We start from the raw sequence: 19,551 nt of genomic DNA on the forward strand, positions 1-19,551 counted from the left end.
AAAGTTTCATTTGCACACGCTGTTATATGAACGCAACTGGTAATATTCTTGATAAACTTAATTGTCGATTAGCTGTATTAATGCCAAAAAAATGTTTGATTGTTATGCAAATTAAAAAATGCCAAGATTAAGTGAAAAATCAAAACTAAAACATCTTTACCTACTATGATATTCTTGTAAATGACTTGCTGATGTCGGAGATTTCTGATGAAAAGGACGGCAATTATGTTTGTATGGTTGCATTCCTTTCAGTTTACCGCGTTTACACAATGAAATGTGCGCGTAAATTTATACAAATTGTGTAAATGATTTTTCATACAAAATTTGACAGTTCTTTACGCTCTAGATAAATTTATACGTTTACACACTTTATAAGACATTAAAGGTTAAATGGGTCCCCCTATTATTTAGCTCAAATTTTAAAGTGAGATAATCCTTACGAATTTATGTATCTATAGAATATATAAGGCGCTTTTGTTGTTATTAAAATAATATTTTTATTTATATTAAAGCTTTTATCATTTTTTTTTTTTAACTTTGAAAAAACTCCGAACACCATTCCTTCATTATATATCATTCGACTGCCTATTTCACTGCCTTCTACTATATTCGCAACATAACCTCAATTTAAGCTGCCAAACTATATAGTAAACAATGCTTACAGGAGAGCTGGGAAGAATCAACAGGACAACATTATTTTTAGAAAAGAAAACCATATTATTTTATGACACTTATGTATTTCAGTATATTTGATAGTAAAAAAAAGCGATAAAAATGGTAACTATGCTCGAAAAATTATTTGACGGTTAAAAACCACAAACCACGAACAAGATTTTTTCTGATAAATCCGTTGTTTCCCCAACATCGAACACTTTTCTTTACAGTTTTTTCTTGCCTAAATTATCTGCTCAGTTAGTCTATATTCTGTTATATTTTATTAACTGAGTAATTTTTGAGTCTGTGCAATACACTGCCAGCAAACACGATAACAACCACACAAGGAAAGTACCAAATTATTTACCGAGGAGGCCGAGGACCACGAAAAGAACTCGTATTGGCATAGCGGTTCTCTTCCAATTTGGGTCGTGCTCCTTTTAGTTTTTTTCTACCAATTGGCGGATGTACATGTTTTACGCCGGCTCTGAGCGACATCTGTAACGCAGATGCGTTTTCACCCAGAAGCTTTTCATGGCAGAAATACACTCGGAGTGTTTGTCAAATCATTTCCAAAGGGCGAAGCCGCTTAGAAAAACTTTCTGCTAATTGAAAAAACTTAGTTCTAAATTTCGATGGGCTTTGCCTTGACTTGAACCCAGTCTTCGATGTGGTAGGCGGCGCACGCTACCACCGCACCACTTACTGAACTAAGACTTCAAAATACCTCTGAGGTAAAAAGTGGGAATATGACAGGGCATATGAAGGTAATAAGAAAAATCATAGGAACTCGTATTGAAACCAGAATTTTGAGGTGTCCATTGTGGACAGAACTCTTTGGGGAACAGAAAACAGCGGTCTGATTCATGGATGGATCCAAATTTGATGACAGAAAAAAGGGCGCTGGTATCTATGGGTTTTAGATATACGAAGAAGCTTATTCTTGAGGAGCTTTATGCCAGATAGCCAGGCAGCCTTAAACGCCTTCAGCCTTACACAATTCCTTCTAAGCTAGTGGATGAATGCATATGAGTTGTAAATGATCTGAGAGCCAACAACAAGGTTGTGTTTACGGGCATCAGGGACATGAAGTTAATGAACAAGCAGACTATCTAGCCAAGCAGGGTGCTTTAGCAGCATTTTATGGTCCAGAGCCCCCAGAGGTACGCAATAGGGAACCACAATTAGATTGGAAACAAAGCAGTTCAGACTAAACTGAATTGAATGCCCAGGGCAAAGGCAGTTTATACTCCCAGTAATGAGAGTATCAGCCAAACGCATTAATCTAAGCAAAGAGGAGCTCGAAAATGCGACGGGGTACTATACGGGACACCGATATAACCTAAGTAAAGGGCCTATTACGGTATACAATTCAACTTAGTTGGGTTGTAATTAAAACAACTCAACTTTCAGACAATTCAACTCCTGCTTGGTATTAAGAATTACAACTTATTTCAGTTGAAGTTGAATTGGTGCTGCCAAGCTAAGAAAGTGATGATTTGACAGATAAATGAACAGCTGATCAATTTGTGGCAGAAATTTAAGCATTTTCAAATGTGATTTTTTTATTAATATTATATGAAATCTATTTTATAATGGCGAAAATGTTGGTGATTGACATGTCGCGAATACGGAAAACATTCGCGTGATCATTCCAATCCCTTGGAACTACCAAGCACCAAGTAAGAAAATGTTTAAGTGACAAATAATGAGCTTCATATGAAGTTATTTTGCAGATTTGAAAGGAAGCATTTTACTCAGTACTAAACAAAATTAAGAACCATTTCCGCATACGTGTTCGTATTTTAAAATTATGCGCCACACTCCGATTCCTTGCTGACGGCAGCTATCAAATATGCTGTGGAAATGATTTTGGTGTTGGACTGGTTTTAGATATTATTGAGGAGCGTATTTGTGCGAAGTAGATTAAAACCCAAACAGAAAAAACTGTATTTACTCAAATGGGATTCCCAGGAGTAGTGATTAGTATCAATGGGACTCGCATAATTTCATCTATTTTGGCTGCATCCGAACTGCGACCAGCCTCGTCCAACTATGAAATGCCGCTACATAAAGTTAAAAAGTTATTCAATGTAATTCGTTTAAACGTTGTTTTTTCTAGAAATGTGTACAAAATTGTTGATTATTGTTTGATTAAAAAAGGTTTAACTACCAGCTTTAAATTTTTTGTTTTTTTTTGGTAACGTTTAATAAGCCCGTGCACCATCTAACTCTTATCAAAGGTGGTATCAAAAGACGGGTTTCCATCTCCGGTTTTAGGATTCGAAAGCGGAAATTAAAAATTTTATTTCTTTCGAAAGATATTTACAAAGACCCACAAAATGGCCGGAGAGGGTCCGAAATATGAGGCCCGTTCAACATTTTTTTTGCGCAGAACATCTTTTTGCGTTGGCGGCCGTTGGCCGCGATTCGTAAAAATAATCCTGGTTGGGTCCAACACCTTTCAGCATTGCTGTGTACAAAAAATCTGGCAAAATACAACACCCGCATGAAATTAGATTTTATTAGAAATAAAATTTTTAATTTTTGTGGTAATTCTTTACGACAGCATGACACTGTTAATACGTGTCCAAACATATCGAGAGAGGTATTAAACGACGCGTCTTGACATCAGTATTAATAATCCGAAGGCGGAAAATAAAAATGTTAACTCGTTCAAAAGATATTAAATAAAAACCGAAAAAAGACAACATTACAACAACCACATGAAAATCGCCAACTTCAAGTGAAAATATCTCCGGACAGAGATAAAATGTTTCTTTTCCGCCTTCGGATTATTGTTCTCGAGATTCATACGCGTCTTTTGACACCTCTCTCGATATTTTTGGACGCGAGACGTGTCATGCTGTCGTAAAGAATTACAATTTTTGTTTTCGGTTTCTTAAATCGGAGGTCGAAACGTGTCTTTTGATACCAACTTTGAAAATTTTTGTTTAAAATTAAGAGGTGAACCGTCTTCTAAAACGTAACATTTTCTCAAAACAACTGCAAAATTGTATGAGACAACTGCTAGTAAGCAGTTGTAAGATTTTGACCTCTTTGACAACTACACCAACACAAGGTTGTAAACGGCAATGCCACGAAAAGTTGTAATACTAGACAACTCAACCGAATTTTTTTTGACAGGTTGAGTTGTAATCTGTTATACCAAATTGCGAAATTTCAACCCAACCAGAGTTGAGTTGTAAACGGTAATAGGGGCATAAGTTAAATCTATTCGATACACAAATCTGTCGTTTTTGTGAGCAGGAGGATGAAACGCCGGTTCACATTCTCTGCGAATAGGTCGATCAGGCAAGACTGAGACTCATCCATATAGGTGGCATGACTCTTAACCCCTTCTAATACGGAGTAAAAATAACGGAGGTACTTAAATACATTAAAAGCTTCCACATGCAGTAATAGGCTGAAAGGTCAAGCACATTAGATCTAAATGAAGGTCGCATTGCGTCGTGCACAGTTTGCAATGCAAAGTGAAATCTTCTATTATATTACAACGAGAAATAACTATCACTTGGAAGTTTCGCTTAGGTTAGTGATGGGTTACATAAAAAAAAAGATAATATCTACGTACCTTACTATTTTCATCATAGTCAACAGAATCACCTTCGCTAAGACGACGATGTAAGGCCCGCTGTTTGCGATTACGACGTTTCTGGTTTTTCTTTCGTTGTCCCAAAATGCTAGAATTTAATCTAAAATATTGCATTAGAAAGTATGTATGTATGTATTTCGAAAAATATTTGAGATAAGTAGATAATTTATGTAATAAAATAGATATCAGTAAGACTCTTAGGATAGTGTATTGCGCATCCTGTATATTCCGTCTCGGGGCCATTAACATATTGGGCGCTTTCAGCGAACATAATTTTGTAGAGACTGTGACGAATATTAGTATCACTAAGTGATACTCACATCACTAATCTGTTACTAAGTAAATAAAGGCACAACCACAATAAAGTAAGCTGCCACTCCTATGTCCGTAAACAAACCAATCATCATCTACACACATACATACAAGGCAAAGGAGAGATACTCATAAACACATGTAATCATCAGCGAACTAGTACTCACATATACACACGCATATGGTTATGCGAGAGGCTATAAACTACAAATACACACGCACATAGCTGGTAGTAGATTCTAGAAGGAGAAACGCGAACAAGGCGGCCACCGTAGTGTGATGCTAGTGTGCTCCGCCTACCACACCGAATGCCCTGAGTTCACACCCCGGGCAAAGCAACATCAAAATTTTAGAAATAAGGTTTTTCAATTAGAGAAAATTTTTCTAAGCGGGGTCGTCCCTCGGCAGTGTTTGGCAAGCACTCCGAATGTATTTCTGCCATGAGAAGCTGTCAGTGAAAACTTATCTGCCTCGCAGATGCCGTTCGGAGTCGGCATAAAACATGTAGGTCCCGTCCCGCCAATTTGTAGGAAAAATTAAAAAGGAGCACGACGCAAATTGGAAGAGAAGCTCGGCCTAAAATCTGCTCGGAGATTATCGCGCCTGAAATTTATTTATTTATGCGGGCAAGGCAACAGAGAGTTTAAAAGCAGCGAAAGCTGAGTAGTTGGTAATAAGTTTCATTTAAACTCGCTATTGGTTATGAAGTATAAGTGTTATTGTGAAGTATCTCAAAGTAGTCTAATAAAAACCATTTTGCATTATTGAATACTGGAGTTATTTTTCCACCGGGCAGAGATGGCTAATCCGATCCCGCAATCGATGATGATGGAATATATGTCCCCCCGCCCGATTATGACGAAGTTAGAATAGCAATAACCAGATTGAAAAACAACAAGGCCGAGGCCGCTGATGGATTGCCTGCGGAGCTATTCAAGTACGGCGGCGAGGAGTTGGTAAGGCGCATGCAGCATGCCCGACGATTGGAATCTAAGTGTTCTTTGCCCAGTCCATAAGAAGGGGGATACTGCAAAATTCTCCAAACATCGTGGAATCAGCCTTCTTAATATCGCATATAAGGTCCTTTCAAGTGTATTGTGTGAAAGATTGAAGCCCACCTTGAACCGGCTGATTGGACCTTATCAGTGCGGCTTCAGACCTGGTAAATCTACCATCGACCAAATTTTCACAATGCGCCAAATCTTGGAAAAAAAACCCTTGAAAATAGAATCGACACACATTACCTCTTGGTCGATTTTCAAGCCGCCTTCGACAGCACGAAAAGGAGCTGCCTATATGCCGCTATGTCTGAATTTGGTTTCCCCGCAAAATTTATACGGCTGTGCAAATTGACGTTGAGCAACACCATCAGCTCAGTCAGAATTGGAAAGGACCTCTCCGAGCCGTTCGAAACTAAACGAGCTTTCAGACAGGGTGACCCCCTATCGTGCGATTTCTTTAATTTGATGCTGGAGAAAATTATACTAGCTGCAGAACTTAACCGCACTGGAACAATATTCTATAAAAGCGTGTAATTACTGGCAATTGCTGATGACATTGATATCATCGGCCTAAATACCAGTGCTGTTAGTTCTGCTTACTCCAAACTGGAAAAAGAAGCGGTAAAGATGGGTTTGATGGTGAATGGGGACAAAACGAAGTACCTGCTGTCATCGAGCAAAGAGTCAGCGCATACGCGCCTTGGCAACCACGCTACTGTTGGCAGCCATAATTTCGAAATAGTAAAAGACTTCGTTTATTTGGGAACCAGCATCAACACTAGCAACAACATCAGCACTGAAATCCAGCGAAGAATCAATCTTGCCAATTAGCATCCAATATATTTTGCCAACTGTATATATAGAATACATCTCACAAATTTGTGATTTTTTTAAAGTTATTCCTAATTAATTAAACTTAATAAACTTGATAGGCATGGATGGATTGCTCTTAGTAGTGCATCCATTTTTTAAGAATATATTAATACCACTTAATAAACTTGGTGGGCATGGATAGATTGCTCTCAGTAGTGCATCCATTTTTTTAAGAATTCATTAGTTTTGAAGATCTGTGATTGACTTTCTTTTCAGGCGCGTGAATTTAGTTGGTCTTGCTGACAGGGCTAGAATGAATGGGTTGGGGTGAGTTAGAAGCGTCGTGTTGTATGAAATAGCATACTTTTTGATTTCTTCAGCTATTGTTGGAACCTTTAGATCCCGGTGTAGCTGGTTGTTAGTCACATAGTAGGGTGCGTTTACAATCATTCTAAAAGTTTTCGATTGGAATCTTTGGAGAATTTCTATGTTTGAGTTTGCTGCAGTTCCCCACAGTTGTATTTCATATGTCCAAATGGCTTTTATGATGGCTGAGTAAAGCAGGACTTTGTTATCAACTGATAATTGTGAATTTCGATTCATAAGTCAATACAGATTAGTTTGATACCAAGGGCTCTTCTTTTGTTGAATATGTGGGTCCTCCAGGTTAATTTTCTGTCGAGGTGTATACGAAGGTACTTTGTTTCGTCGCTTTGTGGTATATTAATATCGTTGAGTTTAACGGGTGGGCAAGTGTTACGTCTGGTAGTAAACGTCACTTGAACGGATTTTGATTCATTGGGTTTGATCCTCCATTCTTTCAGCCAAAGGGTAATTGAAAAGTAAAGTCATCTCTCGGCAAACGAAAATCATACTCTACAAGTCACTTATCGTACCCGTCCTGCTATATGAGGCAGAAGCATGGACCATGACAACAGCAGATGAAGCGGCTTTGGCAGTGTTCGAGAGAAAAGTTCTTCGAAAGATTTATGGATCTCTACGCGTTGGCGATGGCGAGTACCGAGGAAGATTTAATGATGAGCTGTACGAGCTATACGCAGACATCCACATAGTCCAGCGAATTAAAACGCAGCGGCTGCGCTGGCTAGGCCATATTATGCGAATGAAAGATGATGCTCCGACCAAGAAAGTGTTTCCATCCGAACCCGACTATGGAAGCAGAGGTAGAGGGCGGCCCCACCCCGTTGGAAGGACCAGGTGGAAAACGATTTAAATTCCCTTGGTGTGACCAATTGGCGCCGGTTGGCGGAGCGAAGGAGCGACTGGCGCGCCTTGTTGGACGCCCATAACCGTTTAGACGGTTAAGCGTCAATTAAGTAAGTTATTTATTCGACAATTTAGCGATTCGAACGTTTGCAGAAGGTTGGAAATAAGCGGAATTTCTCTAAAATCGTTACAATACGTTACAAACATGTTTCCGTCAGTGGAATAATAAAAATTTGTTCTATGAACGGCGCGTTGAACCAACTGCCTAGTGAAATAATTATCCGTAAATTTGCAACTTCACTTTAATGTTATGAGAAAAATTGTATTCACAACCAACACTTTAAAATATCAAAGAACTGACAGACAGCCGGATAAACACGTAGAGCGAATGTAGCGAAAAAATGTATGCTCAGTAATTGGCCATAAAATCCCAGCAGTTGAGTGGATCAAAAATACTCAAAGGTGAGTTTAGAAAGTTATCACTAAATGACTGAGCAACTGTTGTGCTCGCTGAAAGCGCCCATTCAGTGCCTTGTTGTACGTTTTTGGACGACGCCTCATATTTCGTGAGGTGCTACGTCTTACGAAAATGCGCGACAAGGGTAGTTTCACATTTGACTTGTGCATGAAACTTTGTGAACCTTCAGTATACACTGATAATCACAAAATATTTTGTTCTAAGTTTTTATTATAAAAAGTCTGAGACTCGTCCTGACCCAATTAGTATTGTTTAAATGCCACCTTGAACTCGATACCTGTACTCAATTAAAAGGATAGTGGAAAGTAATTGAAATTATGAAGAATTATAGTATCACTAAGTGATACTCGCATCACTAAGCGGTTATTAAATAAAGGCACAACAACAATAAAGCAACCTGCCACTCTTGGTACGTAAACAAATCAATCATCATTTACACACATATGTACATACAAGGCAACGAAGAGATACTCGCAAACACATGTAATCATCAGCCGAAGTAGTACTCACATATACACATGCATATGGCTATGCGAGAGGCTATAAACTACAAATACACACGCATATAGCTGATAACCAAGTAGTAGATTCTAGAAGGAGAAACGTCTAGAAATTTGCGAAATATGCGGACAAGGCAACAGAGTATAAAAGCAGCACAAGCTGAGTAGTCTGTAATCAGTTTGATTTAAACACGCTATTGGTTGTGAAGTATAAGTGTTATTGTGAAGTACCTCAAAGTAGTCTAATAAAGACCATTTTGCATTATTGAATATTATTTATTCAACCGTTTAGCGATTCGAACGTTAGTAGCAGGTTTCAAATAAGTGGACTCCCCCAAATTCGTTACAATATCAAAAAAAAAAATATCGAGTGAAAGTACACAATACGAGCTCGAATTGTTTTCATTAAAAAGCTCAAGAAAACCTATGAAACTTAATCCGTCACCAAACCGTTACTTTCATATTACAACAACGTTGGATTATAATGAGCGTATTAATTGCATTAAAAAAATACGCTAAATTCATGTGCAAACAAATTGGCGAAATGGGACCTACTCCGAACGGCATCGCAAGGCAGAAGGCAATTTTCGCTGAGGGGTTTTTCGTGGCAGATATACACTTGCAAATTTTGTCTAACATCTTCCGAGGCGTGCCCCTTCTAGAAAAACTTTTATAAAGTAAGATATTTTATGGCGTTACCCCCTTTATCCCCAAAATCAAAATCCAAAAATGAAAATCCCCAAAATCTGAGTCCCCAACACGAAATCCGCATTTTCTGTGTGAAATAAATAAAATTAGGTTTAAAATCGCGGCGATGTTAACGTTCACTTCTGAAAGCACTACACACTTCTTCGTACGACAGCCAGTACTGTGGCGAATATTAGAGTTTCGACATGTCACTATTGCGAAGTAAATAAATTCTGCACACCCACAAAAGCAATGTAAGCAGATGAGACAACAAATAGCCACCAGAAACAATTTTAACATAGATATGTTGCAGGGACGAAAAATAGTGTGAAGCAAGCTTCACCAAACTCTAGTAGGTCACATTCACCACATACCACAGCAGAATTTGTTAAACTACCACTGTCTGTACAAATATTTGTAAACTTTTAATTCAGCTAATGTGTTCAGAATTTACATTTTTACACTATGAAACTACAATCAGTGTATTTTGTGTGCTTAAATTATCTTAAAACTTGTGTTAAAGTGTGGTGGAAGTGAACTACTAGAATTTTGTGAAGCTCCGCTTCTTTCCACCGAAGTTTGCGCCTGCAACATCTCTATCTTAAAATTGTCTCTGTAGCCATGCACATATCGCTCATTTACTTCAATAGTGTCATAACTCAAAAAATATTACTTTTGAGTTAATAACATATAAACTTACCTAATATCATGATCTATGTTGCATAAAAAACTTTGTGATCAGTTAAAAATTTACCACGTGCTATAAAAATGAAAATATGCCTTTATATACGCAACATATGGCAGTTAAAATCTTTGAACGGATCTCCTGGAAAATTGTGTTTTTTGAGTTATGACACTATTGAAGTAAATGAGCGATATGTGCACATCAGCTAAGAGCGTATTTGAAAGTACACCCAATAAACAGCGCAGATGAGCGCAACAAGTGAAGTACGCGAATACATTAACCCTCCGATTAGGGGTGAATAAATTCAACACATCTTAGCGTTGTCGTCTGGCCAGACGAAATTTGATACTTTGAACTTTATCCAAAAATATTTAAATTTTGAAGAAAACTCGTCGCACACTGTGATTACCCAGAAATAAGTTTGTATTTTTATTGATAAATTTTGAAATGAATACGAACTATGAGGTCTTATAGGCTTAAAAATATGTGACATAATCAACTTTGGTACAAAAAAAAAGATGAAATAAAAAGAAAAAAATATCGATTTCCGAATTATTATAAAGACTGCCTCTAAACTTAAAAAGTCACTAAAGATTTTTATGATCGGGTGAGTAGCAGTAAAGTTATACACGAAAATAAAGCCTTCTAGTCTGGCCAGACGTCACAATCTATCGGAGGGTTAAATTGTGAAGATCCACAACTATAGTGGGGCTGTTAATGAAGAGCATATAAAGAACAATTGCGTTTATTTATTCAACAGTTCAGTGATTTGTACGATAAGAACGCAGAACTATCGAGAATCTCCTAATATTCGCCACAATACTTATACCACTTTCACAGCGCTTTATAACAAAAAACCTTCTAAGGGGATGCGGTGAGGTTTTTCGTGAAATACGCTTGGTACTCAATATATTAAATAAGGCGTAGTACTGTTACAACAACAGCATATAAACAATACATTATTTTTATTGAATAAACAAATAAACACCGATTCAATTGCTTGTCTAAACTGTTGTCCACGTCACAAAACCTAGTTTGTAAATTGACTAATTAACGTACGAAGATGTGCCAGTATACATATATGTACATCTACGAGTAAAAAATTTGCAGCAAAAATGATTTGCAAATTTTATTTATTATTTCGATGACAGTTAGAAGTTATGAAGCTTTCCGAAACATTTCAAAATTTCTAAAAGTGCTAAGAATAATTTTTTTAATCTTTGAAATTTTTAATTTAAGTATTTAGACATGTGTTTGGATTTCACAGAAAAGTTCGCACATTCGAGAAGTCTTCATGAAATTCTTAATTGGAGTATTCAGAAACTTGTTATGCAGTTTTGCGAGAAATTCGGGAAGTTTTTTAAAACTTTTATGACATTTTAACTAAGAATTTTCAGAAAATGTTTATACAAATTTGTACACTGAAAGAAATGGTGCTAGTAAAATCAACAAATCTGTTCTGTTGTTCTTGACTTGAACGGAGATTCGGTGAAATTGATTGAGTTATGGTTAATTCGACCGAGTTCTTTGTCAAGCGAACAAATTAGTTTATTCATTTCAACAGAACAGAAATTGTCGCTCTTAATTTAACAAAATTCTGTAAAATTGACAGATTCCTAATCCGTCTAACTGATTTTTCTGTTAACACAACTGATCTTACAGGTCTTTTCAACAGCGAACAACAATCAATGCATGAGCAAATTTCAAAGAGAATTTTACGCTCACTGCACTCTCTACTTTGTACTTATGACGATGGTGCCACTTGTTTCAAAAAAAAAACACCAAAATAAGAAAACCAACAAATCGAAAAAACACACAGATTGGGAAAACAACAAAAAATAGTTTTTCAGTTATCAATACAAAAAAAACCTATTTTTGAATCTAATGTGCATAACACTGCAATAAATTATGCGATACCGGGACACCTATTTATCAGGTATAATTTTGCAACTTCTCCTCCAAGCGAAATGCAAAATTGCGCCCTCTTGTTGCAAAAGTTTTGTTTGAACGAACAGGATTTTTCCAAAATTAGTAACATTTTGTTCAAGTTTTTATGAATTTACACTCACGCGAACGAACCCAATAAGATAATAAAAAATATCATTTTTTAATGTTGATATTTCCGACAGCATAAAAGTTTGAGTTGTTTTGGAATAGTTTCAAAATAAAGTGTTACGATAATTAAGCTTGCCGAATTACATGTAAAGTTACTCCAATGGTGAATTACCTTTCAGCGATTTCATTCTTTACTTTTCTAGAGCTTAAAACTTCTCTATTTAAACTGTTATGTCAAACATTTATACTACAAGTTTTGTTCGAAAAAACCACGTGTGGCAACTCTATATGCGAGAGAAGAAATTGAGAATAAGCAGTAAAGTGACGCGCGGAGAAGTTCAAAACTATAACTTAAATAAATTATAAAAAATAAAATTTGGTGAAAGTGCGTTTAATAAAACAAAGTAATAAAGTGTATAATGTTTAATTGTAAAGTTGAAATAAACTTCTTGAAACCGACGCCAATGTGGTTTAACAAACGGTACATGCTCTTATTTTCGCTAGAGCATGTACTAACGCGTGTGTGAATATGTATGTAGCATATATACATATATATATGTAGCAAGCATGCGTATTTATGTATTCACATATTTACGTATATGTATGGCAACATACTTTCGTACAAAGCTTTCGATGGTGATTCGGAACAAGTTTTGTCTATTTGAATTCAGATTTAAGTTATTATTATTTTAATTAATATTACTAAATATAGCAGTAAAATCATTAGAAATCAAATGTACTTCTGTGTTTAAGCGACTTAAACTATGAACATTTTTCGTTCGTTTGTTTCAGTAGCCATTGAGTGTGCTTGTAATTCTCAACTGGTTAGTGAAATATTCTAAAGACATAGTTTGAGTTTTTTAATTAAAAGCGAGGTTCTTCGGATGGTGTGCTTATACATCAGAGCCCAGTGCTCGCCTCCATATCACACTTTGAAGGGGTTCTTCAAATAGAAGATGAGGTGGCTCATTAGAGCGAAACCTCAGAGTGCCCAACTCTCGCCCCAAATTAAATAAATAGAGGTTTTTCTTGTAGAAAATGGGGTGCCAATACCTCAGAGCCGTCCCGTGCTCGCCTCCATATCACATTTTAAAGGGTTCTTCAAATAGAGGATGAGGTGGCTCAGTAGAGCGAAGCCTCAGAGCCCCCCAGTGCTCGCCCCCAAATTAAATAAATAAAGGTGTACTGATGCTATGCATCCTCCCATGACTTAAATACACCAATAACACTAAAACTACCCAACTCAATAAATGGAATACATTAAATCAAAAACCCCATAAACTCAATACAGTCCATTAATAATAATAATTTATAAATTTAAAAAAAGGAATGCTTGGTGGGAGTTGAACGCGCAACCCCGGGCGTTTGGTCGGGTACGTCAGCCACTGTGCCACGACTCATACGCTTACAAGCACATAAAATTACTCATTTATAACTCTTATTAAACTGCTCGCCCTCAATTGCCCAAAGCTTAGACACTTCTGTGTAATTTATACAAATAAAAAGAAACTACGTAAGTTTAAAAATATATTTATCCGTCTTTTATTTTTTTTCCACAGGTATTAATGTCAAAAAACAGAAATATCTGTTATATCAATAGATTTCACTGTCAGTGCCATTTCGACAATAAACACTGTTAATTTAACAGTTTACGCTGGTTATTTCGAATGAACAGAAATCCCTTTCATATTAACAGTTTTCATTGGTATTCTTAGACCGACAGTAATAATTGTTAATTTAACAAAACTATGGGTAAAGTATAATGAAATAACTTTTTTTGTTTATTTGATTATTAATACGATCAACGGCGGCCACCGTGGTGTGATGGTAGCGTGCTCCGCCTATCACACCGTATGCCCTGGGTTCGCACCCGTGCAAAGCAACATCAAAATTTTAGAAATAGGGTTTTTCAATTAGAAGAAAATTTTTCTAAGCGGGGTCGCCCCTTGGCAGTGTTTGGCAAGCGCTCCGGGTGTATTTCTGCCATGAAAAGCTCTCAGTGAAAACTCATCTGCCTTGCAGATGCCGTTCGGAGTCGGCATAAAACATGTAGGTCCCGTCAAGCCAAATTGTAGGGAAAATCAAGAGGAGCACGACGCAAATTGGAAGAGAAGCCCGGCCTTAGATCTCTTCGGAGGTTATCGCGCCTTACATTGTTTTTTTTTTGAACGGTCAATTACGAATCAACGATTTGTGCGCAGTTGATTCAACATCTTGTTGCGATGGATACAAATTTATAGAAATTTCGGTTGAAGAGACCCGTATTTCGGTTGATTTTGCCAGTCTTTTTCTTTCAGTGTAGTTCATTGGATTTTAGTCCAACAAATTACATGTTTGAAATTTTGCTTTGATTTTCTACAAATTTTTACCAAAGGGTGTTTCGAGTTTTCTTTCATATAAAAGATAAAGATTTACACACTATGTGTGGAAGGAAGAACAAAAATGTCAGGAACCAATGTGAAATTCGAGAGACTTCAAACTTGTACTTGGTTAGACAAAACCTAATTGGGTACAAAACATCCCTCGGCATAGTTTTAAATACAGAATTCAGTAAAGTTTTTTTTAAGTTAAAGAAGAAAATTAATAACCGACATTTTGCAAATAAATTTGTTTTTTTTCGCTGCGATTTTTTAGTCTCATAATGTAATTTATATAATTTTGCCGCCAAACACGTTAGTGCTTGTCAAATAGTACTTTAATTTAATTTTTTCTGACTATTCCGTTTTACAACTAATATAAAAGCTACAAGTATATTGTGACGAATATTATCATTACTAAGCGATACTAGTATCACTAAGCCGATACTAAGCAGCAACTCGTATGTACGTAAACAAATCAATCATCATGTACACACATACATACAAGGCAGCAGAGAGATACTCACAAACGCATGCCATCATCAGCCGAAGTAATACTCACATATACACACGCACATGGATACACACTACAAATATACATGTATATGGCTGGTAACCATGCATGAAGTTCACGAAATTATTAGACCTTCGGAGAAATGGGTGAACGAGGAAACCGAGAGTATAAAAGCAGAGCAAGCTGAGTAGTCAGTAATCAGTTTTGATTTAAGCACGCTATTGGTTGTGAAGTTAAGTGTTATTGTGCTCTACTCTCAAAGTAGCCTAATAAAGACCATTTTTCATTATTGAATATTGAATATTATTTATTCAACAGTTTAGCGATTCGAAAGTCAGCAGAAGCTTTGGATTAAGCGGAATTACCCTAAATATTAAAGTATGTACTGACAAAATACTCAGTTTACTTCAATTGATAAAATTGTATGCATGCAATTAAAATATTCGAATTTAGCTCACCTAAATACTTGCTCCTTGATGACTTCATTAAATCTAACAGTCTTTTTACAACTCTCCGAAAGTCCATTGGCGACATTCTCCTCCGGTATGTCGCTAAACGATTGTGAATAGCGTAAACTGCTCCCTACACCCCCATCAACCGAACAAGAAAACGACGAATATTCATCAATCGATGAACAGCTGTCTGATATTGAAGGACGTGGCGCGTAGCGACTGTAGCGTTTCAAAATGCCCTTGAATGAGGGCGGTAAAGTCGAACCAGTGCTACCAACAGCACTATCACCACTTCGACACTCTGAATAGCTGCGTTGTTTTCTTTGTTGCATAATACTTGGTACTGCCATTGATTGCGAAGTTGTAGTTTGGTGTGTTTGAGTTTGCGCCTGTGGCGAAATCGCCATCCTGTCCTCCACACGTTCTGGTGATGAGTTATCATCATTTGGTGAATTTAATGAATTATCCTTCAAACTTTTAATAGCCTCTTTAAGCAATTGTTTTTGATGCGCTTGTTGGTGTTGCTGTTGTTTGTGATACATTTTAATATCATCACACACTGATTCGGAAAGTGAACGACGTTTCTTATTTTTCTTCTTTTGTTTTTTATTAATCTTTTTTGTTGCGGTTTCGTTTGGATGCATGAAATCCTCATCTTCGGTAGTGTTAGCCGTACACGCAGAATGAATTTCGTTAGTAGGCTTGATTTCTATTTCTACTGAGCGTTCGCACTCGGAGTGTTCAACTGAAATATCTAGTGATGACGAAAGTAAAATAGGAGGTGATGGTGGCGATTTTTTACGTGATTGACGTGATTTATTAACCAATTTTAGTTTTCCTTGTATACGATACTCTTTCAAATCGTTGGCATCAATACCGACCAAAAAGTTTTGTATACTTTCACATGAGGCAATCAAATTCACATTTAAAACAACATTGTTTTCCCAGGCCTCAGCCTCAGCCGAAGAAATTTTCGTATCATAGCCTTCAGGCAGACGAAGATAGAAAGCATAATGAGTCGGGAAATAACCGCTACCAATTGATGCAAACTGGAGATGTATATTCTTAGCATTTTTCAGTATGGCTATTGAGTCCGGTTGTACATTGCGCACATGCAATACCAGCGACATAACATTGTCCAAAACATTACAATCAAATTTGGTGGGTAGCTGATACTGAACTGTTTTTTTAAGGAAATTGGTAGCTGAACTTGTTAGTACTAACGGCGATTCTGCTAGAGAACACTCCAGTGCTATATTAATTAATAAAAATGTGCTTACTTAAATTAGGTTCACAACGGAGACATCAAAGAAAAATACAAATTTAAATCAGGAGTTGTAGCTAGGGGTGGGAATCAGGGCCGGATTAACAAGTACGCAGAATGGTCAGTTGCCAATTTTCGGGGGCCCCCGAAGAATGAAAGAGTTCAAAAATTATCTTACAAACATAAAATTCTAGACAGTGAAAGAAAAATATAATCATAACTGAAAATAAATTTTAATTAAAATTAAAATTGACCGCATTCAAAAGGCGACGACCGACGAACTAGACAAGGTTCCTAAAAAGGGCATTTCGGACTCCGTTGACAAATTATATTAGCGTGCAAAGAAGTGTATGAAAGGAGAGTATGTTGAATAATAAAAAAGAATTATCTCAAAATGTACACTGGTTGCTTTTATTAGTCATTGCAAAGTGAAAAGACAGATTTGAAAATGTGTGCTTTTTTGTACGGATCGTTAGAAGCGAGTTTAGTTTCATTCCGTGAAAAGTTCAATGATTTCGAGGAAAAAACAAAACAATTATTACCTGGCCAAGGTTATACAGAAATCGTAAAACGTACTCGTCGTAGAAAAAAACAACCTAATGACTGAAATGCTCCAGAAGTAGAATTTTCGCCTCGCGATGATTTTAGGGCAAAGGGTTTCCTCGAAATCATCGACAATCTTCACAGTGAAAGTATATGGAAGTTTCAGAGAGATTTGTATTTCTCATCAACTTTTCTCTAAGTGATAGAGACATCCACGAAGCTATAAATAACTTAGTTATTTTTTATTCTAGAGACTTGGAAGAATTTTTCATTGAAATCAAACAATTCCAAAGTTCCGTGAACTCCAGATACACCGAAGCACAAAAAACTCATAGTCATTTGTGTAAGATTCTAATGGAAGATCAATTAGCCGATGTATTTCCTAACACAGAAATAGCTCTTCGGATTTTTTTAACATTAATGATCACAAATTGTTCTGCCGAATGATTCTTCTCGCAATCAAAAAGAATCAAAGCCACTGAAAGAGCTACAACGCAACAAGAGCGACTCGAGATGTTAGGTATACTTTGCATTGAGTCACATTTATTGAACAAAAGCGATATTGATGATATAATTGATGAACTTTCCGAAAACAAATGTAGAAAACGACATGTTTAAAATGTAGATAGTAATTTTATTGATATTATTACATTGTGACAATAAAATTTTTATGAAAGATATGTTTATATTTTTTAATCGAAAAAAGAAGGGAACGGACGTGAAAAAAGGGCCCCCAAATTGATGGTTGCCTAGGGCCTCGTTGAGGGTTAATCCGGCCCTGGTGGGACTATTCAAATAAAAAACGCTTTCATTCGACAGGTATTCACAGTTCGAATAATATTTATTTGAATATTTTAATCGTATATTCGAATGCCCTACATCACTATTCGAATACCTTACGCTAGAATAATAATTTGCAAAATAACAACCAATACCACGATCAGCGAATTAGTAAATATACATATAGTATGTACGTACACATATACCCAACAAACATTTATAATAGAGAACGATTAAAAAACGAATCGAATTCTAATGTATTTCGCTAAGGTAAAATATTAGAGCACAATTTGCGAAATTGTCGAGAATTATTCTCGACAAATGGGGGACTTTGTTCTTGATACTGCGTAGAGTTAGAATTTTAATCGAATTCCAACGTCAATTTCTAATTGGTTTCTAATGTGAATTTTCAATTGAAGCGCAATTAATTCAATTTTCATTGTTTTATTCTAACAAAAAACTTGTAATAGGTTATAAGCTTATATACTTGATATTGTGACGAATATTATGATCACTAAGCGATACTACCATCACTAAGCCGATACTAAGCAGCCACTTGTATGTACGTAAACAAACCAATAATCATGTACACACATACATACAATGCAGCAGAGAGATACTCACAAAGACACGCATATGGATACAAACTATAAATATACATGTATACAGCTAGTAACAAAGAAAAGACCTTAGGAGAAATGGGTGAACGAGGAAACCGAGAGTATAAAAGCAGAGCAAGCTCAGGCATGACTAAGCAGTTTGATTTAAACACGCCATCAGTTGCGAAGTGAAGTTTAATTTTGAAGTATAATTGTACTACTCCCAACATAGTCTAATAAAGACCATTTTGCAATACAGAATATTCGAGTGATTTATTCAACAGTTTAGCGATTCGAACGTTAGCAGAAGGTTGCAAATAAGCAGAATGTCACTAAATTCGTTACAATCGTTTCAAAGACTTATTTTTATAATTGAAAGCCTAACCGAAACGAAATTTTCGTTGTCACTTATTTCTTCAGTATTTAGCTCTGCGTTGATTTGAAATATGGATAAGTGCACATTTTCCTCATAATGCCAGTCAAATTGCATGCCAACATTTACGCACTTTCGATCTTTAACTTTTTTTTTTCATTTTCACTTACTAATATTATGCCAATTTCACACAGAAACTTTATGAAATAATTAGCCAAGTTTTCTACATTAAAGCCCTAATCGAACTCAATCTTCCATACAAAACACAAATTCTTAATTATCTCATTATTGCTTTATTGAATGCCTAATCGAGTGAAAAATCCAGTCGGTTTTGCTTGGTGCTTCGAATTTCATTGTCAATGTAACAAATGACAATCAAAAATAAATGATTTTCAATAATTTACGAAAAATCGAAAAACATAAAAAAATTAAAATTTAATTTTCGCTGCATTTTCTGCAAAAGATAATGACTTTTTCGAAAATAGGCACATATTTGGTTAGGTGCAACATCTATGGGTAGTTGCGCATGCATTTTATTTTGATTGTATTTATAGCTAGTATAGTTTTAACTATTTTTTGTCAAAACGAAATATTTTTTTGGGGCTGCTGACAGATGTTCGCTTAATGAAGCAAAAGGTCCT

The 19,551-nt window shown here is 36.2% G+C and overlaps 1 protein-coding gene across 4 annotated transcripts in view; it reads right to left on the minus strand.

The window, feature by feature from the left end:
* Nop17l (Nop17 like) overlaps nucleotides 1-19,551 on the minus strand; it is a 69,623-nt gene that overhangs the window by 15,008 nt on the left and 35,064 nt on the right. For all 4 annotated transcript variants that reach the window (XM_067774523.1, XM_067774524.1, XM_067774525.1 and 1 more), the window contains 2 exons: nucleotides 15,358-16,603; nucleotides 4,250-4,370 (listed from right to left, as the gene is read on the minus strand). In XM_067774523.1, coding sequence (XP_067630624.1) covers nucleotides 4,250-4,370; nucleotides 15,358-16,603 — 1,367 coding nt within the window. The remainder of the gene's footprint in view (nucleotides 1-4,249; nucleotides 4,371-15,357; nucleotides 16,604-19,551) is intronic.

This window comes from Eurosta solidaginis, chromosome 3 (genome assembly GCF_040869045.1).
Source record: "Eurosta solidaginis isolate ZX-2024a chromosome 3, ASM4086904v1, whole genome shotgun sequence".
Lineage (NCBI taxonomy): Eukaryota > Metazoa > Arthropoda > Insecta > Diptera > Tephritidae > Eurosta > Eurosta solidaginis.